The following is a 25,480-nucleotide window of genomic DNA, read 5'->3' as shown; positions in this document are numbered from 1 at the left end:
TGTGCACAGCAAGATCCCACAATCAGCAACGAGATAATGATCAGATAAGCTGTTGTACGGATGTTGGTTGAGGGGTAAATATTGACCAGGATACCAGGGAGAAGTCCCCTGCTCTTCTTCGAATAGTTGCCATGGGATCTTTTACATCCACCGGAGAGGGCGGACAGGGCCTCGGTTTAATGTCTCAACCAAATTACTGTACCTCCGACAGTGCAGCGCCCCCTGAGTACTGACCCTCCGACAGTGCAGCGCTCCCTCAGTACTGACCCTCCGACAGTGCAGCGCTCCCTCAGTACTGACCCTCCGACAGTGCAGCGCTCCCTGAGTACTGACCCTCCGACAGTGCAGCGCTCCCTCAGTACTGACCCTCCGACAGTGCAGCGCTCCCTCAGTACTGACCCTCCGACAGTGCAGCGCTCCCTCAGTACTGACCCTCCGACAGTGCAGCGCTCCCTCAGTACTGACCTTCCGACAGTGAAGTGCTCCCTCAGTACTGACCCTCCGACAGTACAGCACTGCCTCAATACTGATCCTCCGACAGTGCAGCACTCCCCCAGTACTGACCTTCCGACAGTGAAGTGCTCCCTCAGTACTGACCCTCCGACAGTGCAGCACTCCCTCAGTACTGACCCTCCGACAGTGCAGCGCTCCCTCAGTACTGACCTTCCGACAGTGAAGTGCTCCCTCAGTACTGACCCTCCGACAGTGCAGCACTCCCTCAGTACTGACCCTCCGACAGTGCAGCACTCCCCCAGTACTGACCCTCCGACAGTGCAGCGCTCCCTGAGTACTGACCCTCCGACAGTGCAGCGCTCCCTCAGTACTGACCCTCCGACAGTGCAGCGCTCCCTCAGTACTGACCCTCCGACAGTACAGCGCTCCCTCAGTACTGACCCTCCGACAGTACAGCGCTCCCTCAGTACTGACCCTCCGACAGTGCAGCGCTCCCTCAATACTGTCCCTCCGACAGTGCAGCGCTCCCTCAATACTGACCCTCCGACAGTGCAGCACTCCCCCAGTACTGACCCTCCGACAGGGCAGCGCTCCCTCAATACTGACCCTCCGACAGTACAGCGCTCCCTCAGTACTGACCCTCCGACAGTACAGCGCTCCCTCAGTACTGACCCTCCGACAGTGCAGCGCTCCCTCAATACTGACCCTCCGACAGTACAGCGCTCCCTCAGTACTGACCCTCCGACAGTGCAGCGCTCCCTCAATACTGACCCTCCGACAGTACAGCGCTCCCTCAGTACTGACCCTCCGACAGTACAGCGCTCCCTCAGTACTGACCCTCCGACAGTGCAGCGCTCCCTCAATACTGACCCTCCGACAGTGCAGCGCTCCCTCAGTACTGACCCTCCGACAGTACAGCGCTCCCTCAGTACTGACCCTCCGACAGTACAGCGCTCCCTCAGTACTGACCCTCCGACAGTGCAGCGCTCCCTCAATACTGACCCTCCGACAGTGCAGCACTCCCCCAGTACTGACCCTCCGACAGTGCAGCGCTCCCTCAGTACTGACCCTCCGACATTGCATTGTTTAAAATTCTTATCTTTGTTTTCAAATCCCTCCATGGCCTCGCCCCTCCCTATCTCTGTAACCTCCTCCAGCCCTACAACCCTCCGAGATCTCTGCGCTCCTCCAATTCTTGCTTCTTGTGCATCCCCGATTTTCACCGCTCCACCATTGGCGGCCGTGCCTTCAGCTCTGGAAGTCCTTCCCTAAACCTCTCCACCTCTCGACCTCTCCCTCCTCTATGACGCTCCTTAAAACCTAGATCTTTGACCAAGCTTTTGGTCACCTGTCCTAATATCTTCTTATGTGGCTCGGTGCCAAATTTTGTTTGATAATCGTTCCTGTGAAACGGGTTGGGACATTTTACAATGTTAAAGGTGCTATATAAATGCAGCACTGTACTGCTCACTATACCGTCAGTCTGGTTGGGTGTACAGTGACAGGGTTACAGGGCACAGGGGTCAACGCACTGAGGGATGAGGTGTGACTGGACATTGTCTGCGGTTTACTAATGGTCTCATGTGATTGGCAGGTGGAGTAACTCTGGGTACCATGCCGATAACTGCCGGTTCGAACACGCCCACATTCTCTCTTGTTTTTCTACTCAGTTTCATAACAGGTAGGAACAGATTTTTTGCAACTTCCGTGCAATGGTGTAAGTAGTCCCATTGTGTAAGTGTTATATCAGTAAACAATGTGTGTGACCATGTGACAGAATTACCTGCAGCCTTCCTGAGGGGAGAATGGTACATTTCAACAGTGTCTGGTCATCATTACTCCCCCGGGTCCATCCCGTCCCCGTCTCTGTCCCGTCCCCGTGTCCCCATCTCTGTCCCGTCCCCGTGTCCCCGTCTCTGTCCCGTCCCCGTGTCCCCGTCTCTGTCCCGTCCCCGTGTCCCCATCTCTGTCCCGTCCCCGTGTCCCCATCTCTGTCCCGTCCCCGTGTCCCCATCTCTGTCCCGTCCCCGTGTCCCCGTCTCTGTCCCGTCCCCGTGTCCCCGTCTCTGTCCCGTCCCCGTGTCCCCGTCTCTGTCCCGTCCCCGTGTCCCCGTCTCTGTCCCGTCCCCGTCTCTGTCCCATCCCTGTGTCCCCGTCTCTGTCCCATCCCCGTCTCTGTCCCGTCCCCGTGTCCCCGTCTCTGTCCCGTCCCCGTCTCTGTCCCGTCCCCGTGTCCCCGTCTCTGTCCCGTCCCCGTGTCCCCATCTCTGTCCCGTCCCCGTGTCCCCGTCTCTGTCCCGTCCCCGTGTCCCCGTCTCTGTCCCGTCCCCGTGTCCCCGTCTCTGTCCCGTCCCCGTGTCCCCGTCTCTGTCCCATCCCCGTGTCCCCGTCTCTGTCCCGTCCCCGTCTCTGTCCCGTCCCTGTGTCCCCGTCTCTGTCCCGTCCCCGTCTCTGTCCCGTCCCCGTGTCCCCGTCTCTGTCCCGTCCCCGTCTCCCCGTCTCTGTGTCCCCGTCTCTGTCCCGTCCCCGTGTCCCCGTCTCTGTCCCGTCCCCGTGTCCCCGTCTCTGTCCCGTCCCCGTGTCCCCGTCTCTGTCCCGTCCCCGTGTCCCCGTCTCTGTCCCGTCCCCGTGTTCCCGTCTCTGTCCCGTCCCCGTCTCCCCGTCTCTGTGTCCCCGTCTCTGTCCCGTCCCCGTGTCCCCGTCTCTGTCCCGTCCCCGTGTCCCCGTCTCTGTCCCGTCCCCGTCTCCCCGTCTCTGTGTCCCCGTCTCTGTCCCGTCCCCGTGTCCCCGTCTCTGTCTCGTCCCCGTCTCCCCGTCTCTGTGTCCCCGTCTCTGTCCCGTCCCCGTGTCCCCGTCTCTGTCCCGTCCCCGTCTCTGTCCCGTCCCCGTGTCCCCGTCTCTGTCCCGTCCCCGTCTCCCCGTCTCTGTCCCGTCCCCGTCTCTGTCCCGTCCCTGTGTCCCCGTCTCTGTCCCGTCCCTGTGTCCCCGTCTCTGTCCCGTCCCCGTCTCTGTCCCGTCCCTGTGTCCCCGTCTCTGTCCCGTCCCTGTGTCCCCGTCTCTGTCCCGTCCCCGTGTCCCCGTCTCTGTCCCGTCCCCGTGTTCCCGTCTCTGTCCCGTCCCCGTCTCCCCGTCTCTGTGTCCCCGTCTCTGTCCCGTCCCCGTGTCCCCGTCTCTGTCCCGTCCCCGTGTCCCCGTCTCTGTCCCGTCCCCGTCTCCCCGTCTCTGTCCCGTCCCCGTCTCTGTCCCGTCCCTGTGTCCCCGTCTCTGTCCCGTCCCTGTGTCCCCGTCTCTGTCCCGTCCCCGTGTCCCCGTCTCTGTCCCGTCCCTGTGTCCCCGTCTCTGTCCCGTCCCTGTGTCCCCGTCTCTGTCCCGTCCCCGTGTCCCCGTCTCTGTCCCGTCCCCGTGTTCCCGTCTCTGTCCCGTCCCCGTCTCCCCGTCTCTGTGTCCCCGTCTCTGTCCCGTCCCCGTGTCCCCGTCTCTGTCCCGTCCCCGTGTCCCCGTCTCTGTCCCGTCCCCGTCTCCCCGTCTCTGTCCCGTCCCCGTCTCTGTCCCGTCCCTGTGTCCCCGTCTCTGTCCCGTCCCTGTGTCCCCGTCTCCGTCCCCGTGTCCCCGTCTCTGTCCCGTCCCCGTGTCCCCGTCTCTGTCCCGTCCCCGTGTCCCCGTCTCTGTCCCGTCCCCGTGTCCCCGTCTCTGTCCCGTCCCCGTGTTCCCGTCTCTGTCCCGTCCCCGTCTCCCCGTCTCTGTGTCCCCGTCTCTGTCCCGTCCCCGTGTCCCCGTCTCTGTCCCGTCCCCGTGTCCCCGTCTCTGTCCCGTCCCCGTCTCCCCGTCTCTGTGTCCCCGTCTCTGTCCCGTCCCCGTGTCCCCGTCTCTGTCTCGTCCCCGTCTCCCCGTCTCTGTGTCCCCGTCTCTGTCCCGTCCCCGTGTCCCCGTCTCTGTCCCGTCCCCGTCTCTGTCCCGTCCCCGTGTCCCCGTCTCTGTCCCGTCCCCGTCTCCCCGTCTCTGTCCCGTCCCCGTCTCTGTCCCGTCCCTGTGTCCCCGTCTCTGTCCCGTCCCTGTGTCCCCGTCTCTGTCCCGTCCCCGTCTCTGTCCCGTCCCTGTGTCCCCGTCTCTGTCCCGTCCCTGTGTCCCCGTCTCTGTCCCGTCCCCGTCTCTGTCCCGTCCCTGTGTCCCCGTCTCTGTCCCGTCCCTGTGTCCCCGTCTCTGTCCCGTCCCCGTCTCTGTCCCGTCCCTGTGTCCCCGTCTCTGTCCCGTCCCCGTCTCTGTCCCGTCCCTGTGTCCCCGTCTCTGTCCCGTCCCCGTCTCTGTCCCGTCCCCGTGTCCCCGTCTCTGTCCCGTCCCTGTCTCCCCGTCTCTGTCCCGTCCCTGTGTCCCCGTCTCTGTCCCGTCCCTGTGTCCCCGTCTCTGTCCCGTCCCTGTGTCCCCGTCTCTGTCCCGTCCCCGTCTCTGTCCCGTCCCCGTCTCTGTCCCGTCCCCGTGTCCCCGTCTCTGTCCCGTCCCCGTGTCCCCGTCTCTGTCCCGTCCCCGTGTCCCCGTCTCTGTCCCGTCCCCGTGTCCCCGTCTCTGTCCCGTCCCCGTGTCCCCGTCTCTGTCCCGTCCCCGTCTCTGTCCCGTCCCCGTGTCCCCGTCTCTGTCCCGTCCCCATGTCCCTGTCTCTGTCCCATCCCCATCTCCCCGTCTCTGTCCCGTCCCCGTCTCCCCGTCTCTGTCCCGTCCCCGTCTCCCCGTCTCTGTCGCCTCCTCCCTCCCCACCTCCATTCCCAGCTCCCTCTCACTCCGCTCCCAGAAAGGGAGGGGGAGGATCCAGTTTCCACGGTCCATGTCGGGACTAATCTCATAGAGAAGAAAATGGAGGAGGTCCTGCTAAAGGAATATCAGAAGTTAAGAAGTAAATTTTAAAAAGCAGGACCTCACGGGTGATAATCTCAGGATTACTACCCGAGTCACGTGTTAATTGGCACTGGGATAGACGATCAGGAGAGTGAATGAGTGGCTGAGAGACTGGTGTGGGAAGGAGGGTTCCATTTCATGGGACACTGGCACCAGTACTGGGACAGGAAGGAGCTGTACCACTGGGACAGGATCCACCTGAACCGGAATGGGACATTGTCCGAGTGGAAAGGATAAATAGGGCCGTGGAGAAGGCTTCAAACTAGCAAGATGGGGGGAGGGATCTGGTGAAAATAACGTAAATCTGAAGATACAAGAAACAGGAAATGAGAGTGAAGGTCAGACCAAGGTAAAGAATAAGGGAAATATAAACAGTCAGGGAACAGATACAGTAATTAAGTGGAACAATTATTCAAAACAAATTAAATTGCCTGTACAGCAATGTGCACAGCATCCGAAACAAAACGAGGGAACTGGAGGCAATAATCCGTAGTGAGGAGCCAGGTGTTGTAGGGATAACTGAAACATGGCAACATAAAGGACAGGACTGGCAATTAAACATTGCAGGATATAATGTATTTAGAAAGGACAGGGAAGGAAGAAGGGGGTGGAGTACCTGTACTAATTAGAGACAACATAATGGCAAAGGAAAAGGAATAAGTAACATTCAGATCGAAACAGAATCCATATGGATTGAGACAAAGGGTAAGAAGGGATCGATCACATTAATAGGGATATTCTACAGACCATCTAATAGTGGAAGGGAAGTGGAGGAAGAAATATGTAGGAAAATCTATGAAATGCTTAAAAGACATAGAATAATAATCATGGGGAATTTCAACAACCCCCAAATAAACTGGTAAGAGGTGGGGAAAGGCAATAAGGGAGTGGAGTTTCTTCACTGTGTTCAGGACTCTTTTCTTACCCAGTACATAAGAAGCCCAACAAGAGAGGAATCACTGGATCTAGTAATGGGAAATGAACCAGAGCAGATAAGAGAAGTAAGTGTAGGGAAACATCTCGGCAGTAGTGATCATAGTGCTCGGGCCTCAGCTATTTACAATCTGTATTAATGACTTAGATGAAGGGACCGAGTGTAATGTATCCAAGTTTGCTGATGATACAAAGCTAGGTGGGAAAGTAAGCTGTGAGGAGGACACAGAATCTGCAAAGGGATATAGACAGGTTAAGTGAGTGGGCAAGAAGGGGGCAGATATGGGAAAATGTCAGATTATTTACTTTGGTAGGAAGAATAGAAAAACAAAATATTTTTAAATGGTGAGAAACTATTAAATCTTGACATCCAGAGGGATGTCATTGTACACAAAACGTAGAAAGTTAACATGCAGGTACAGCAAGAAATTAGGAAAGCAAATGGTATGTTGGCCTTTATTGCAAAGGGATTGGAGTACAAGAGTAAGGAAGTCTTGCTGCAATTGTACAGGGCTTTGGTGAGACCACACCTGGAGTACTGTGTACAGTTTTGGTCTCCTTACCTTAGAGGCGGTGCAACAAAGGTTCACTGGATTGATTCCTGGGATGAGAGGGTTGTCCTGTGAGGTAAGATTGAGTAGAATGGGCCTATACTCTCTGGAGTTTAGAAGAATGAGAGGTGATCACATTGAAACATATAAGATTATGAGGGGGCTTGACAGGGTAGATGCTGAGAGACTGTTCCCCTGACTGAAGAGTCTAGAACGAGGGGACATAGATATCCTTATCTTAGGATAAGGTTTCGGCTATTTAGGACTGAGATAAGAAGAAATTTCTTCATTGAGGGTTGTAAATCTTTGGAATTCTCTACCCCAGAGGGCTGTGGATGCTCAGTCAATGAATATATTCATGGCTGGGATCGATAGATATTTGGGCTCGAGGGGAATCAAGGGATATGGGGATCAGGCAGGAAAATGGAGTTGAGGTCAAAGATCAGCCATGATCTGATTAAATGGTGGAGCAGGCTCGAGGTGCTGTATGGCCTACTCCTCCTATTTCTTATGTTCTCGTAACAGTATAATTAAAATTACATAGAATGTACAGCACAGAAACAGGTCATTTGGCCCAACATTGCCCAAGGGCAATTAGGGATGGGCAATAAATGCCGGCCTCACCAGCGAAGCCCACATCCCATGAACGAATAAAAAAAAAAGGTCCATGCCGGTGTTTATGTTCCACATGAGCCTCCTTCCACCCTTCTTCATCTCACCCCATCAACATATCCTTCAATTCCTTTCCCCCTCATATGTTTAACTAATTTCCCCTTAAATGTATCTATGCTATTCGCCTCAACTACTCCTTGTGGGAGTGAGTTCCACATTCTCACCACTCTCTGGGTAAAGACGTTTCTCCTGAATTCCCTATTGGATTTATTAGTGACTATCTTATATTTACAGCCTCTAGTTCTGGTCTCCCCCACAAGTGGAAACATCTTCTCTATATCTACCCGATCAAACCCTTTCATTATCTTAAAGGGGGTCACTATTTCCTGATAGGTATAACCCCTCAGTTCTGGTATCATCCGAGTAAATCTTTTTTACACCTTCTCCAGTGCCTCTATATCCTTTTATAATATGGAGACCGGAACTGTTCACAGCACTCTAAGTGTTGTCTAACCAAGGTTCTATACAAGTTTAACATAATTTCACTGCTTTTCAATTCTATCCCTCTAGAAATGAACCCCAGAGCTTGATTTGCCTTTTTACGGCCTTATTAACCTGTGTCACTACTTTCAGTGATTTGTGTATCTCCACCCCCTGATCCCTCTGCTCCTCTGTCCCATTTAGACTCTTATTATCCAAGCAATATGAGGCCTCCTTATTCTTCCTACCAAAATGCACCACTTCACACTTATCTATATTAAAATTAATTTGCTGTTTACACGCCCATTCTGCAAGTTTATTAACATCTTCCTGCATTTTGTCGCAGTTCTGCTCAGTATTAACTATACCCTCTAATTTGGTGTTGTTCGCAAACTTTGAAATTGTATTTCCAATTCTTGAGTCCAAATCATTTATGTAAATAATGAATAACAGTGGTCCCAGCACCGATCCCCGTGGAACACCAATTCCCACCTTTTGCCAGTCTGAGTAACGACCTTTAACCCGTACTCTTTGTTTTCTGTTTTGTAGCCAGCTTGCTATCCATTCTGCTACCTGTCCCCTGACTCCACACGCTCTGACCTTAGTCATGAGTCTACAATGTGATACCTTATCAAAGGCCTTTTGAAAAATCCAAATATATTACATCTACTACATTACCCTTGTCTACTCTTTCAAAGAATTCAGTAAGGTTGGTCAATCATGACTTTCCCTTCTGCAATCCGTGCTGATTATTCTTTATTATATTTTCATTCTCTAGATGTTTTTCAATTCCATCTTTGAGTAAAGATTCCATTATCTTGCCTCCCACTGACGTTAAGCTGACTGGTCTATAGTTCTCTGGACTTGTTCCATCTCCCTTTTTAAATATAGAATCACATTAGCTGTCTGACTGTCCTCTGGCACTATTCCCTTTTCTAATGAATTTTTATATATATGTAATAGTGCCTCTGCTATCTCCTCCCTAACTTCTTTTAATATTCGTGGATGCAATCAATCTGGACCAGGGGTTTTATTCTCTCTACCTTTGATTAGTTTATCAATTATCTCCCCCCTTTGGTACAAATGCGGATCGGCAGATTGCTGGGGTTTGGCGTGCAGATTGGAGGATGTGGGATTAAGTGGTGCACAACCTTTATTCAATGTTTTAACATAACTCAACAGTGTGTAAACATTGGGACGGGACCTGTGTCTGTGTTTTACGTGTGCGATGTCTGATCTCCGTTCAGATTCCGTGCAAATAAGAGATGCAGGCTACCTTTAAGAGGTTCAGTCTTGTGCTGCCTGCATCCGAACCACCGGTTGCGGGTTAATTGCTCACTGCGATGCTCGGGCCCGGACTCGGGCCTTATTCAATTTACCCCCCATTGAGACATTTAAGATAGAAAGAGGGGAGATAATTGATAAACTAATCAAACTAAGAGAGAATAAAACCCCTGGTCCAGATGGATTGCATCCACGAATATTAAAAGAAGTTAGGGAGGAGATAGCAGAGGCACTATTACATATATATAAAAATTAGAAAAGGGAATAGTGCCAGAGAACAGTCAGACAGCTAATGTGATTCCTATATTTAAAAAGGGAAATGGAACAAATCCAGAGAACTATAGACCAGTTAGCTTAACGTCGGTGGGAGGAAAGATAATGGAATCTTTACTCAAAGATGGAATTGAAAAACATCTAGAAACCGAAAATATAATAAAGAATAGTCAGCACAGATTACAGAAGGGAAGGTCATGATTGACCAACCTTACTGAATTCTTTGAAGAATTAACAGAAAGAGTAGACAAGGGTAATGTAGTAGATGTAATATATTTAGATTTTCAAAAGGCTTTTGATAAGGTACCACATTGTAGACTCATGACTAAGGTCAGAGCATGTGGAGTCAGGACAGTAACAGAATGGATAGCAAGCTGGCTAGAAAACAGAGAGTAGGGGTTAAAGGTCGTTACTCAGACTGGCAAAAGGTGGGAAGTGGTGTTCCCCAGGTTATGTAATTTGTGAACTATTGTTCACAACTTACATAAACGATTTGGACTCGAAAGTACAATTTCAAAATTTGCAAAAGATAACACCAAATTGGGGAGGTGTAGTTAATACAAAGGAAGAATACGACAAAATACAGGAAGACATCAATAAAGGCCCCCCGTAACCCCCCCCCCCCGCCGTGCTCGCCCCAGTCCCCCCCGCCATGCTCTCCCCCGTGCCCCCCGCTGTGCTCGCCCCTGTACCCCCCCACCATGCTCGACCCCCCGTACACTCCCACCATGCTCGCCCCCCCATACCCTCCCACCGTGCTTGCCCCCCCGTAACACCCCACCGCGCTCGTCCCCCCCGTACACCCTGCCGTGCGTGCCCCCCATGCTCACCCTCCGCGCGCCCCCCCTGCTCACTCTCTATCTGCCCCCCCCATGCTCACCCTCCGCGCCCCTCTGTGCTCACTCTCTATCTGCCCCCCCATGCTCACTCTCCACGCGCCCCCCCCCGTGCTCGCCCTCCCTTTAGTTTATATTGCCTCTTCTCATTCTTCCAACCAAAATGCATCACTTCACACTTCTCTGTGTTAAATTTCATCTGCCATGTGTCTGCCCATTTCACCAGTCTGTCTCTGTCCTCCTGAAGTCTGTTACTATCCTTCACATTGTTTACTACATGTCTGAGTTCCGTGTCATCTGCAAACTTTGAAATTATACCCTCTATACCCAAGTCCAGGTCATTAATATATATCAAAAAGAGCAGTGGTCCTAATACTGACCCCTGGGGAACACCACTGTATACTTCCCTCCAGTCTGAAAAACAACCGTTCACCACTACTCTCTGCTTTCTGTCCCTTTGCCAATTTTGTACCCATGCTGCCACTGTCCCTTTAATCCCATTGGCTTTATGATTGCTTACAGGTCTATTATGTGGCACTTTATCAAATGCCTTTTGAAAGTCCAAATAAACAACATCAACCGCACTCTCCTCATCGACCCTCTCCGTTACTTCATCAAAGAACTCCATCGAGTTAGTCAAAAGAGAGAGAACTTTGATTCTCTCTATTGCTCCTGCCCTCTATCTCACCTCCACTGTTTCTCGTGCTCCCTATTTCTTAACTCTATCCGTCTGCATTCCCAGGACAAACTTGGGTTCCAGCATTATAGAATCATAGAATGATACAGCAAAGAAGGAGGCCATTCGGCCCATCGAGTCTGTGTCGACTCTTTGAAAGAGCTATCCAATTAGGCCCACTCCCCTGCTCTTTCCCCATAGCCCGGTGTATATTTTCACCCTTCAAGTATTTACCTCGCTGAGAAAAAAAAATGTTTCCTCACCTTAAATCTGTGTGCTCTGGTTACCGACCCTTCTGCCACTGGAAACAATTTCTCCTTATTTAAGAACACAAGAACATAAGAAATAGGAGCAGGAGTAGGCCATATGGCCTGTCGAGTCAGCTCCGCCATTCAATCAATTCATGGCTGATCTTCGACCTCAACTCCACTTTCCCGCCCGATCCCCGTATCCCTTGATTTCCCCGAGAGTCCAAAAATCTATCAATCTCAGCCTTGAATATATTCAATGACTGAGCATCCACAGCCCTCTGGGGTAGAGAATTCCAAAGATTCACAATCCTCTGAGTAAAGAAATTCCTCTTCATCTCAGTCTTGAATGGCCGACCCCTTATTCTGAGACTATGTCCTCTAGCTCTAGACTCTCCAGCCAGGGAAAAACAATCTCTCAGCATCTACCCTGTCAAGCCCCTCATAGTCTTATGTTTCAATGAGATCACCTCTCATTCTTCTAAACTCCAGAGAGTATAGGCCCATTCTACTCAATCTCTCCTCATAGGACAACCCTCTCATCCCAGGAATTAATCGAGTGAACCTTCATTGCACCGCCTCTAAGGCAAGTGTATCCTTCCTTTGGTAAAGAGACCAAAACTATACATAGTACTCCAGGTGAGGTCTCACTAAAGTCCTGTACAGTTATAGGAAGACTTCCTTACTCTTGTACTCTAACCCCCTTGCAACAAAGGCCAACATTCTATTTACTTTCCTAATTGCTTGCTGTACCTGCATGTTCACTTTTTGTGTTTCTTGTACCAGGACACCCAAATCCCTCTGAACACCAACATTTAATAGTTTCTCACCATTTAAAAAATATTCTGTTTTTCTATTCTTCCTACCAAAGTGAATAATCTCACATTTTCCCACATTATACTCCATCTGCCACCTTCTTGCCCACTCACTTAACCTGTCTATATCCCTTTGCAGACTCTGCATCCTCCTCACAGCTAACTTTCCCACCTAGCTTTGTATCGTCAGCAAACTTGGATACATTACACTCGGTCCCTTCATCTAAGTCATTAATATAGATTGTGAATAGCTGAGGCCCAAGCACCGATCCTTGTGGCACCCCACTAGTTACAGCCTGCCAACCTGAAAATGACCCGTTTATTCCCACTCTCTGTTTTCTATCCATTACCCAATCCTCTATCCATGCTAATATATTACCCCAAACCCCATGAGACCTTATCTTGTGTAACAACCTCTTGTGTGGCACCTTATCGAATGCCTTTTGAAAATCCGAATATACGACATCCACTGGTTCCCATTTATCTACCCTGCTCGTTACACCCTCAAAAAACTCGAATAGATTTATCAAACAGGATTTCCCTTTCATAAAACCATATTGACTCTGCCTCATCATATTATGATTTTCTAAGTGCCCTCTTACCACTTCCTTAATAATGGATTCCAGCATTTTCCCTACTTAGACTAATTGGCCTGTAGTTTCCTGTTCTCTCTCTCCCTCCTTCCTTGAATAGTGGGGTTACATTTGCCACCTTCCAATCCACTGGGACTGTTCCAGAATCTCGGGAATTTTGGAAGATCACAACCAATGCATCCACTATCTCTGCAGCCACTTCTTTTAGAATCCTTGGATATAGGTCATCAGGTCCAGGGGATTTGTCGGCTTTTAGTCCCCTTAATTTCTCCAGTATTTTTTCTCTACTGATATTAATTGTTTTAAGTTCCTCACTCTCATTAGCCTCTTGGTTCCCCATTATTTCTGGTATGTATTTTGGACCTTCTACTGTGAAGACAGATACAAAGTATTTGTTTAATGCATCTGCCATTTCCTATTCCCCATTATTCCCCATTATGATTTTGAAAGCATCTACCAAATTTCTCCTTGACTTTCTCTGCACGAAGGGGAACAACCCCAGTTTGTCTCTCCACGTAACCTCATTACAGCCTTGGTCCAAGCATGGATAAAAGTGCTGAATTCCAGAGGTGAGGTGAGAGTGACTGCCCTTGACATCAAGGCAGCATTTGACCGAGTGTGGCACCAAGGAGCTCTAGTAAAATTGAAGTCAATGGGAATCGGGGGGGAAAACTCTCCAGTGGCTGCACAGAGGAAGATGGTAGTGGTTGTTTGAGGCCATTCATCTCAGCCCGAGGACATTGCTGCAGGAGTTCCTCAGGGCAGTGTCCTAGGCCCATCCATCTTCAGCTGCTTCATCAATGACCTTCCCTCCATCATAAGGTCAGAAATGGGGATGTTTGCTGATGACTGCACAGTGTTCAGTTCCATTCGCAACCCATCAAATAATGAAGCAGTCCGAGCCCGCATGCAGCAAGACCTGGACAGTATCCAGGCTTGGGCTGATAAGTGGCAAGTAACATTCACGCCAGACAAGTGCCAGGCAATGACCATCTCCAACAAGTGAGAGTCTAACTATCTCCCCTTGACATTCAACAGCATTACCATCGCCGCATCCCCCACCATCAACATCCTGGGGGTCACCATTGACCAGAAACTTAACTGGACCAGCCATATAAATACTGTGGCTACAAGAGCAGGTCTGAGGCTGGGTATTCTGTGGCGAATGACTCACCTCCTGATTCCCCAAAGCCTTTCCACCATCTACAAGGCACAAGTCAGGAGTGTGATGGAATACTCTCCACTTGCCTGGATGAGTGCAGCTCCAACAACACTGAAGAAGCTCAACACCATCCAGGACAAAGCAGCCCGCTTGATTGGCACCCCATCCACCACCCTAAACATTCACTCCCTTCACCACCGGCGCACTGTGGCTGCAGTGTGTACCATCCACAGGATGCACTGCAGCAACTCGCCAAGGCTTCTTCGACAGCACCTCCCAAACCCACGACCTCTACCACCTGGAAGGACAAGAGCAGCAGGTACATGGGAACAACACGACCTGCACGTTCCCCTCCAAGTCACACACCATCCCGACTTGGAAATATATCGTCGTTCCTTCATCGTTGCTGGGTCAAAATCCTGGAACTCCCTTCCTAACAGCACTGTGGGAGAACCTTCACCACACGGACTGCAGCGGTTCAAGAAGGCGGCTCACCACCACCTTCTCAAGGGCAATTAGGGATGGGCAATAAATGCCGGCCTCGCCAGCGACGCCCACATCCCATGAATGAATAAAAAGAAAAGTCCCTCATTCATGTTACCATTCTAGTAAATTTCTTCTGCACTCTCTCTATGGCCTTGAGATCTTTCCTAAAATGCGGTGCCCAGAAATGGCCACAATATTCCAGCTGTGGCCTAACCAGTGTTTATAAAGGTTCAGCACAAGTTCCTTGCTTTGTACTCTATGCCTCTATTAATAAAGCCCAGGATCCCGTCTGCCTTTTTAACAACCTTCTCAACTTCTCCTGCCACATTTAAAGATTTGGGCACATACACCCCCAGGTGTCTCTTTTCCTGCACCCCCTTTAAAATTGTACCATTTAGTTTATATTGCCTCTCCTCATTCTTCCTATGAAAATGTATCACTTCACACTTCTCTGCGTTAAATTTGATCTGCCATGTGTCTGCCCATTTCACCAGTCTGTCTCTGTCCTCCTGAAGTCTGTTACTATCCTCCACATTGTTTACTACATTTCCGAGTTTCGTGTCATCTGCAAACTTTGAAATTATACCCTCTATACCCAAGTCTAGGTCATTAATGTATATCAAAAAGTAGCCATGATGTGGAGATGCCGGTGATGGACTGGGGTTGACAAATGTAAGGAATCTTACAACACCAGGTTATAGTCCAACTGACGAAGGAGAAAGCCTCCGAAAGCTTGTGATTTTCAAATAAAACAGTTGGACTATAACCTGGTGTTGTAAGATTCCTTACATATATCAAAAAGAGCAGTGGTCCTAATACTGACCCCTGGGGAACACCACTGTATACTTCCCTCCAGTCTGAAAAACAACCGTTCTCCACTACTCTCTGCTTTCTGTCCATTTGCCAATTTTGTATCCATGCTGCCACTGTCCCTTTAATCCCATGGGCTTTAATTTTGCTAACAGGTCTATTATGTGGCACTTTATCAAACGCCTTTTGAAAGTCCATATAAACAACATCAACCGCACTCCCCTCATCGACCCTCTCCGTTATTTCATCAAAGAACTCCATCAAGTTGGTCAAACACAATTTTCCTTTAACAAATCCGTGCTGACTTCATTTATTGGCCCAGACTTTTCCAAGTGCCAATTAATTTTGTCCCGGATTATTGTCTCTGGAAGTTTCCCCACCACCGACGTTAGGCTGACTGGCCTGTAATTACCGGGTTTATCCCTCTCCCCTTTTTTGAACAGGGGTGTAATATTTACAATCCTCCAGTCCTCTGGCACCGCTCCCATATCTAAGGAGGATTGGAAGATTGTGGACAGAGTCTCTGCAATTTCCCCCCTCACTTCCCTCAGTAACCTGGGATGCATCCCATCCGGACCGGGTGACTTTTCTACTTTGAGTACTGCCAATCTTTTAAGTACCTCCTCTTTATCTATTTTTATCCTATCCAGTTTCTCTACCTCTTCTCTTTTATTGTGACACTGACAACATCCTCTTCTTTTGTTAAGACAGATGCAAAATACTCAGTCAGGCCCTTTTTTGTCCCTAATCGGTCCCACCCTTCCTTTGACTATCCTTTTACTATTTATATGTTTATAAAAGAGTTTTGGGTTCCCTTTTATGTTATTCACTAATCTAGTCTCATGCTCTCTCTTTGCCCCTCTTATTTACTTTTTCAGTTGACCCCTGTGCTTTTCAGCTTTATTCTCTACTGAATTATGAACCTGACATTTATCATAAGTCTCCTTTTTCTGTTTCATTTTAATCTCTCTATCTTTAGTCATCCAGGTAGCTCTAGCTTTGGGATACCCCTCCTTTCCCCTTATTGGGAATGTGTCTAGTCTATCCCCGAACTACCACCTCTTTGAAGGCTCATTTACTGTTTTAGCTGCCAGTCTTTGATTCCAGTCCCCCTGGACATGATCCCCTTTTAACTCATTAACATTTGCCCTCCTCCAGTTGAGTATTTTCACATTTGATTTATCTTTGTCCTTTTCCATAACTATTCTAAACCTAATATTGTGATCACTTTTTCCTAAATGCTCCCCCACTGAAACATGCTCCACCTGCCCCACTTCATTCCCCACAACCAGATCCAGCACTGCTTCCTTCCTCATTGGGCTGGAAACACACAGATCAAGAAAGTTCTCTTGTACACAGTTCAGGAATTCCTCCCCCTCTTTGCCCTTTACACTGTTACTATCCCAGTCTATATTGGGATAATTGAAGTTCCCCATTATCACAACTCTATAGTTCTTGCATCTTTCTGTAATTTGCCTGCAGATTTGCTCCTCTATCTCCTTCCCACTATTTGATGTCCTATAGTCTACACCCAGTGGTGTAATATCTCCTCGATTGTTCCTTAATTCTAATCAAATAGATTCTGTCCTTGAACCCTTAATCAAATCATCCCTTTCCCGGGCTGTAACAGTATCTTTGATCAATACTGTCACACACACCTCCTTTCTTTCCTTCTCTATCCTTCCTGAGTACCTTGTAGCCGGGAATATTAAGTATCCAATCCTGCCCTTCTTTGAGCCGGGTCTCTGTTATTGTCACTATATTATTGTCCCATGTGGTGACTTGAGTCTGCAGCTCACCAACCTTATTCACCATACTATCTTAGACGGCCTCACATTTGCCCCCTGTCTGATCCCTCTTATTTGTGAATGATTTTTTACTCTAATGCTATTTGCCTCTCCCAGTCCTCTGTGCACCTTATTTCTGCTCTCCAGTGTTTCCTCCTGGCGCCCCACCCCCCCAAATTAGTTTAAACCCTCCCCCACAGCACTGGTTAACCTCCCCCAAGGACATTGGACCCAGCTCTGTTGTGGTGCAACCTGTCCAACTTGTACTGGTCGCAATGCTCCAGGAATCTGAAGCCCTCCTCCTGCACCATTTCTCCAGCCACACATTAACCTGCCTTATCCTACTATTCCTATACTCACTAGTGCGAGGCACTGGGAGTAATCCAGAGATTACTACCTTTGAGGTCCTGCTTTTTAACTTCCTCCCTAGCTCCTGAAACTCTGAGGACCTCATCCCTTTTCCTTCCAATGTCATTGGTTCCCACATGGACCACAACTTCTGGCCGTTCCCCTTCCCCCCTCAGAATGTTCTGCACCCTCACAGTGATGTCCGTTACCCCGGCACCAGGGGGCCAACACACCATGTGGGATTCACGTCGGTGGTCAGAGAAGCGCCTGTCTGTCCCCCTGACTATCGAATCCCCTGTGATTACTGCATCTCTACACTTCACTGTGCCCTCCTGTTAAGTCATTTGCCCCACAGTGCCGTGGATATGCTCTAGACTGCACCCCCCCTAGTTGTCGTCACCCTCACCAGTGTTCAGTACTGAAAACCGGTTTGAGTGGCTGCACTCCCAGAGGGTTCGAGGTGGTCCTGCCACCCGACCCTCCCCATTTCTCCTGAAAATGCTTTAACCAGAAATATTCCATTTCCAATTCTGTCCAAATCTAATCCACGTCACTGTTCTAGAGATTCTGTCACATCCTTACCTAGTGTTTACATAGCTCTCTCTACCTCAAATCTTCTTTCTTTCTCTTTCTCCTCCTGATATTTTTTCACTATTTATTTCAGCTAACTCTTCTGCTTCCATTCCAACAGTTTCATTAATCCTCCCCACCCTCTCCAGTATCGAGCCCAGATGTTCCCCGCCCTCTCCAGTATCGAGCCCAGATGTTCCCCGCCCTCTCCAGTATCGAGCCCAGATGTTCCCCGCCCTCTCCAGTATCGAGCCCAGATGTTCCCCGCCCTCTCCAGTATCGAGCCCAGATGTTCCCCGCCCTCTCCAGTATCGAGCCCAGATGTTCCCCGCCCTCTCCAGTATCGAGCCCAGATGTTCACGCTCTCTCCAGTATCGAGCCCAGATGTTCCACGCCCTCTCCAGTATCGAGCCCAGATGTTCCCCGCCCTCTCCAGTATCAAGCCCAGATGTTCCCCGCCCTCTCCAGTATCGAGCCCAGATGTTCCACACCCTCTCCAGTATCGAGCCCAGATGTTCCCCAGCTCTCTCCTGTATCAAGCCCAGATGTTCCCTACCCTCTCCAGTATCAAGCCCAGATGTTCCCCACCCTCTCCAGTATCAAGCCCAGATGTTCCCCACCCTCTTGTCATATTATTAATTCCTCCCCCACCTGTCTTTGCAATGACACTGTTTCATTTAGGTTCAGCTTAAGCCGAAAAATACCAATGTCCATCTAGTTCACCTTCCACCATTCTGATAGTCGCCTGATATAATGATGTTGGAGTTGTTGACTAATCATAGAAATCAATGCTCTGCTGGCCGGCCTCCCATCTTCCACCCTCCGTAAAAATGAGCTCATCCAAAACTCTGCTGCCCATATCCTAACTTGCACCAAGTCCCGTTCACCCATCACCCCTGTGATCGCTGACCTACATTGCCTCCCGGTCCGGGAATGCCTCGATTATAAAATTCTCATTCTCGTTTTCAAATCCCTACACGGCCTCATCCCTCCCTATCTCTGTTCCCTCCTCCAGCCCTACAACCCTCCGAGATCTCTGCGCTCCTCCAATTCTGGCCTCATGCACATCCCCGACTTTAATCACTCCACCATTGGCGGCCGTGCCTTCAGCTGCCTGGGCCCTAAGCTCTGGAATTCCCTCCCTAAATGTCTCCACCTCTCTATCTCTCTCTCCTCCTTTAAGATGCTCCTTAAAACCTACCTCTTTGACCAAGCTTTTGGTCTCCTGTCCTAATATCTCCTTATGTGACTTGGTGTCAAATTTTGTTCGATAATCGCTCCTGTGAAGTGCCTTAGGCCGTTTTACCACATTAAAGACTCTGTATAAATGCAAGTTTTTGTTGTACAGGTGACTCCTTCCATCACTTGACCGTGGTAATTGGCTGGGTTGGATTAGTCCTTCTCTATGGTCAGGATGTACTGGCTCAATATTCCACATTGATGCTGGTTTACTGCACTGATTTGTGAAATGAGGGGGCTGGTTTTAAATGAAGGATAATTCCTTATTATTTCCTCTTACTTCTTTACAGGAGCTGTTTCAGAGGCGAGAGGCTGCACCCATATTTCAGTGAGTGCTAACACCGTGCACTGGGGCTCCCCATTGTTCGCTTCCTGCACAGTAACAAACACCTCCTGCTTTGGGGACCCCATCATACACGCCTCGCAGATAATCTGGAGACTGGACAATAGGGACCTCCCCAGGACACAGTACGCCATTGTCAGCAAGACCGTGTCACAGCTCAACATTCCTGCCTTCAATCAATCGGCTGGAATTCTCAGCTGTCGGCTCCACCGAGGTTCACCATTGTCTCCACAACATAGAGTCAGGATCTACGGTGGCTGTACGTATTGACAGGCAGAAGCACAAAAACTCAGTTACTTTGCTAAGCCATGGGTAACAGCTGGGAGTGAGTGAGGACCATCTCACTGGGTAACAGCTGGGAGTGAGCGAGGACCACCTCACTGGGTAACAGCTGGGAGTGAGCGAGGACCATCTCACTGGGTAACAGCTGGGAGTGAGCGAGGACCACCTCACTGGGTAACAGCTGGGAGTGAGCGAGGACCATCTCACTGGGTAACAGCTGGGAGTGAGCGAGGACCATCTCACTGGGTAACAGCTGGGAGTGAGCGAGGGCCATCTCACTGGGTAACAGCTGGGAGTGAACGAGGACCATCTCACTGGGTAACAGCTGGGAGTGAGCGAGGACCATCTCACTGGGTAACAGCTGGGAGTGAGCAAGGCACCATCTCACTGGGTAACAGCTGGGAGTGAGCGAGGACCATCTCACTGGTTAACAGCTGGGAGTGAGTGAGAACCACCTCACTGGGTAACAGTTGGGAGTGAGCGAGGACAATCTCACTGGGTAACAGCTGGGAGTGAGCAAGGACCATCTCACTGGGTAACAGTTGGGAGTGAGCGAGGACAATCTCACTGAGTAACAGCTGGGAGTGAGCGAGGACCATCTCACTGGGTAACAGCTGGGAGTGAGCAAGGACAATCTCACTGAGTAACAGCTGGGAGTGAGCGAGGACCATCTCACTGGGTAACAGTTGGGAGTGAGCGAGGACCATCTCACTGGGTAACAGTTGGGAGTGAGCGAGGACCATCTCACTGGGTAACAGCTGGGAGTGAGCGAGGACCATCTCACTGGTTAACAGCTGGGAGTGAGTGAGAACCACCTCACTGGGTAACAGTTGGGAGTGAGCGAGGACAATCTCACTGGGTAATAGCTGGGAGTGAGCGAGGACCATCTCACTGGGTAACAGTTGGGAGTGAGCGAGGACAATCTCACTGGGTAACAGCTGGGAGTGAGCGAGGACCATCTCACTGGGTAACAGCTGGGAGTGAGCAAGGACAATCTCACTGAGTAACAGCTGGGAGTGAGCGAGGACCATCTCACTGGGTAACAGTTGGGAGTGAGCGAGGACCATCTCACTGGGTAACAGTTGGGAGTGAGCGAGGACAATCTCACTGGGTAACAGCTGGGAGTGAGCGAGGACCATCTCACTGGGTAACAGCTGGGAGTGAGCAAGGACAATCTCACTGAGTAACAGCTGGGAGTGAGCGAGGACCATCTCACTGGGTAACAGTTGGGAGTGAGCGAGGACCATCTCACTGGGTAACAGCTGGGAGTGAGCAAGGACCATCTCACTGGGTAACAGCTGGGAGTGAGCGAGGACCATCTCACTGGGTAACAGCTGGGAGTGAGCGAGGACCATCTCACTGGGTAACAGCTGGGAGTGAGCGAGGACCACCTCACTGGGTAACAGCTGGGAGTGAGCGAGGACCATCTCACTGGGTAACAGCTGGGAGTGAGCGAGGACCATCTCACTGGGTAACAGCTGGGAGTGAGCGAGGACCATCTCACTGGGTAACAGCTGGGAGTGAGCGAGGACCATCTCACTGGGTAACAGCTGGGAGTGAGCGAGGACCATATCACTGGGTAACAGCTGGGAGTGAGCGAGGACCATCTCACTGCGTAACAGCTCTTGTCACTTCATTACTAAGTGTATCTGTCAAACTTCAATTTTAAGGATCTGTCAGATTGATTGATGAATTACACTGGGTCCCAAAGTGGGGAAAGTGTCATCCTTCACTGTCAGCAACAAAAACTGGTTTTAAAAAAAAAATCTGAGCCCTTGGTTTATGTTTTATCTTTATTCTAAGATGGACATCCCACACTCTGAAGAAGTGGACAGAGTGGAACTAAAGTTACTGTTTGAGCAGGACCGAGAGTCACCTGGTGCTTTGACAAATGCACGGCCTGTGCCATGTGGGAACTCCAGGATGTTTTCCATGTCCTGGGTGCAGGAAGTGTCGTCAGCTGGAGGAGCTCGAGCTCCAGGTTTTGGAACTTGAGCAGCAGCTGGAGTCACTGCAGTGAATCCACGAGGGTGAGAGCTACGTGGACAGCACGTTTCAGGAGGTGGTCACCCCACAGATTAAGAGAGAGCAGGCAGAGAGGGACTGGGTGACCACCAGACAGACACGGAGGACCAGGCAGGTAGTGCAGGAGTCCCCTGAGGGCATCTCACTCTCTAATCGGTATCAATATTGGTGAGCGCGATGGTTTCTCTGGGGAGTACAGCCAGAGCCAAGACCAGAGCACCATGGGTGGCCCAGCTGTCCAGGAGGGAGGAGAAAGATGAGGAGAGCGATAGTGATCGGGGATTCTATAGTTAGGGGAGCAGACAGGCGTTTCTGCAGCTGCAGACGTGATTCCAGGATGGTATGTTGCCTCCGTGGTCCATATTGGTTCCAATGACATGGAAAGAGGGATGAGGTCCCGCAGGCAGAGTTTAAGGAGTTAGGAAAGAGATTAATAAGCAGAACCTCAAAGATAGTAATCTCCAGATTACTCCCGGGGCCACGCGTTAGTGAGTATAGGAATAGGAGGATAGAGCAGATGAATGCGTGGCTGGAGAGATGGTGCAGGAGGGAGGGCTTTAGATTCCTGGGACATTGGGACCGGTTCTGGGGGAGGTGGGACCTGTACAAGCCGGACGGATTGCACCTCAACAGGGCCGGGACCAATATCGTCATGGGGAGGTTTGCTCGTGCTGTGGGGGAGGGTTTAAACTAACTTGGCAGGGGGATGGGAGCCTGAGTGTAGATTCAGAAGGGAGAGAAACAGAACTGGAAATGGAAGCAGAAAATTAGTGAGCGAGTTTGGAAGGCAGAGGAAACACAGGCTAGAAACTAGACAACAGACGTGTTTGTCAGTGATTAATGGTGTCAACCTCAATACAGGGAGTCCAGTGAATAAGGCGGATGAGCTGAGGACACAGATAGACACGTGGATGTACGATATCTTAGCTATTACTGAAACATGGCTTGAAGAGGGGCAGGAATGGCAGCTCAACATTCCTGGTTACAGGGTTTTCAAGAGGAGATAGCGAGGGATAAAGAAGGAGGGGGGTTGCAATATTGGCTAAAGAAACAATTACAGCTGTGAGGAGGGATGATACGTTAGAAGGATCGTCAAATGAGGCCAAATGGGTTGAGCTAAAGAACAAAAAAAGGGGCAGTCACACTGTTGGGAGTGTACTATCGACCCCCAAACAGTCAGAGGGAGATAGAAGAGCAAATATGGAGGCAAATTTCTGAGAAGTGCAAAAACAATAGTGCTGTAATAGTGGGGGATTTCAACTACCCGAATATTAACTGGGATAGAATCAGTGGGAAAGGTATAGAGGGAGCAGAATTCTTAAAATGCATTCAGGAGAACATTTTTGGCCAGTAGGTAGCAAGCCCAACAAGAAAGGGGACAGTTCTGGATTTAGTTTTAGGGAATGAGGCTGGGCAGGTGGAAGGAGTATCAGTGGGAGAGCATTTTGGTGATAGTGATCATAATTCAGTTAGATTTAGCATTGTTATGGAAAAGGACAAAGATAGAACAGGAGTAAAAGTTCTCAATTGGGGAAAGGCCAATTTTACTAAGCTGAGAAGTGATTTAGCAAAAGTGGACTGGAAACAGCTACTTGAAGGTAAATCAGTGTCAGAGCAGTGGGAGGCATTCAAGGGGGAGATTCAAGGGGTTCAGAGTAAACATGTTCCCACAAAGAAAAAGGGTGGGACTCCCAAATCTAGAGCCCCCTGGATGACAAGGAGCACACAGGGTAAGATAAGGCAAAAAAGGGAAGCTTATGTCAGACACCGAGAGCTCAATACTGCAGAAAGCCTAGAGGAGTATAGAAAGTGCAGGGGTGAAATTAAAAAGGAAATTAAAAAGCAGAGAGAGGGCATGAAAAAGTACTGGCAAGTAAAATCAAAGAAAACCCAAAGATGTTTTATAAATACATAAAGAGCAAGAGGATAACTAAGGAAAGAGTAGGGCCTATTAGAGACCAAAAAGGTAACCTATGTGTGGAGGCGGAAGATGTGGGTCTGGTTCTTAATGAAAACTTTGCGTCTGTCTTCACAAAAGAGGGGGACGATGCAGAGATTGTAGTTAAGGAGGAGGAGTGTGAAATATTGGATGGGATAAACTTAGTGAGAGAGGAAGTATTAATGGGATTAGCATCTTTGAAAGTAGATAAATCGCCAGGCCCGGATGAAATGTATCCCAGGCTGTTAAGAGAAGCAAGGGAGGAAATAGCAGAGGCTCTGACCATCATTTTCCAATCCTCACTGGATACAGGCGAGGTGCCAGAGGATTGGAGGACGGCTAACATTGTACCATTGTTTAAAAAGGGAGAAAGAGACAGACCGAGTAATTACAGGCCAGTCAGTCTAACCTCGGTGTTGGGCAAATTATTGGAATCAATTCTGAGGGACAGTATAATTCGTCATTAGAAAGGCACGGATTAATCAAGGACAATCAGTACGGATTTGTTAAGTGAAGGTCGTGTCTGACTAACTTGATTGAATTTTTTGAGGAGGTAACAAGGAGGGTCGATGAGGGTAGTGCATTTGATGTAGTATACATGGATTTTAGCAAGGCTTTTGACAAGGTCCCACGTGGCAGACTGGTCAAAAAAGTACAAGCCCATGGGATCCAAGGGAGAGTGGCAAATTGGATCCAAAATTAGCTCAGTGGCAGGAAGCAAAGGGTAAAGGTCAACGGGTGTTTTTGTGACTGGAAGGCTGTTTCCAGTGGGGTGCTGCAGGGCTCAGTACTAGGTACCTTGCTTTTAGTGGTTAATGTCAATGATTTAGACTCAAGAAGATAAGAAATAGGAGCAGGAGTAGGCCATTCGGCCTCTCGAGCCTGCTTCGCCATTCAACAAGATCATGGCTGATCTTTGGCCTCAACTCCATTCCCCGTATCCCTTGATTCCCTTGAGTCCAAAAATCTTTCTATCTCAGCCTTGAATATATTCAACGACTGACCATCCACAGCCCACTGGGGTAGGGAATTCCAAAGATTCACAACCCTCTGAATTAAGAAATTCTTCCTCATCTCAGTGTTAAATGGCCGACCCCTTATCTCGAGACTATGCCCCTAGTTCTAGACTTGCCAGCCAGGGGAAACAACCTCTCAGTATCTACCCTGTCAAGCCCCTCAGCAAGTATTTCCTTCCTTAGATAAGGAGACCAAAACTGTACACAGTACTCCAGGTGTGGTCTCACCAAAGCCCTGTAGAATTGTAGCAAGACTTCCTAACTCTTGTACTCCAATCGCCTTGCAATAAAGGCCAACATACCAATTGCTTTCCTAATTGCTTGCTGTACCCCCATGCTAACTTTTTGTGTTTCTTGTACGAGGACACCCAGATCTTTCTGAATACCAACAATTAATTGATTCTCATCATTTAAAAAATATTCTGTTTTTCTATTCTTCCCACCAAACTTCATCTGCCACCTTCTTGCCCACTCACTTAACCTGTCTATATCCCTTTGCGGACTCTCTGTGTCCTCCTCATAGCTTACTTTCCCACCTAGCTTTGTATCATCAACAAACTTGGATACATTACACTCGGTCCCCTCATCTAAGTCATTAATATAGATTGTGAATAGCTGAGGCCCAAGCACCGATCCTTGTGGCACCCCACTAGTTACAGCCTGCCAACCTGAAAATGACACGTTTATCCCGACTTTGATTTCTGTCTTTGAACCAATCCTCTATCCATGCTCATATATTACTCCAATCCCATGAGCCCTTATCTTGTGTAACAACCTTTTATGCAGCCCTCTTACCACTTCCATAATAATGGATTCCAGCGTTTTCCTGACG

The 25,480-nt window shown here is 49.6% G+C and overlaps 1 protein-coding gene across 1 annotated transcript in view; it reads left to right on the top strand.

Annotated features, from left to right (window-relative positions):
• Positions 1-25,480, top strand: part of LOC137312344 (granulocyte colony-stimulating factor receptor-like) — a 105,893-nt gene that overhangs the window by 7,533 nt on the left and 72,880 nt on the right. Inside the window, exons 2-3 of the mRNA XM_067978916.1 lie at positions 2,048-2,134; positions 19,334-19,645. Of these exons, the coding sequence (XP_067835017.1) occupies positions 2,048-2,134; positions 19,334-19,645 (399 nt within the window). The remainder of the gene's footprint in view (positions 1-2,047; positions 2,135-19,333; positions 19,646-25,480) is intronic.

The sequence above is a fragment of the Heptranchias perlo genome, unplaced genomic scaffold, assembly GCF_035084215.1.
Source record: "Heptranchias perlo isolate sHepPer1 unplaced genomic scaffold, sHepPer1.hap1 HAP1_SCAFFOLD_423, whole genome shotgun sequence".
NCBI classification, from domain to species: Eukaryota; Metazoa; Chordata; class Chondrichthyes; order Hexanchiformes; family Hexanchidae; genus Heptranchias; species Heptranchias perlo.
This window is presented reverse-complemented; position numbering and strand designations above follow the sequence as displayed.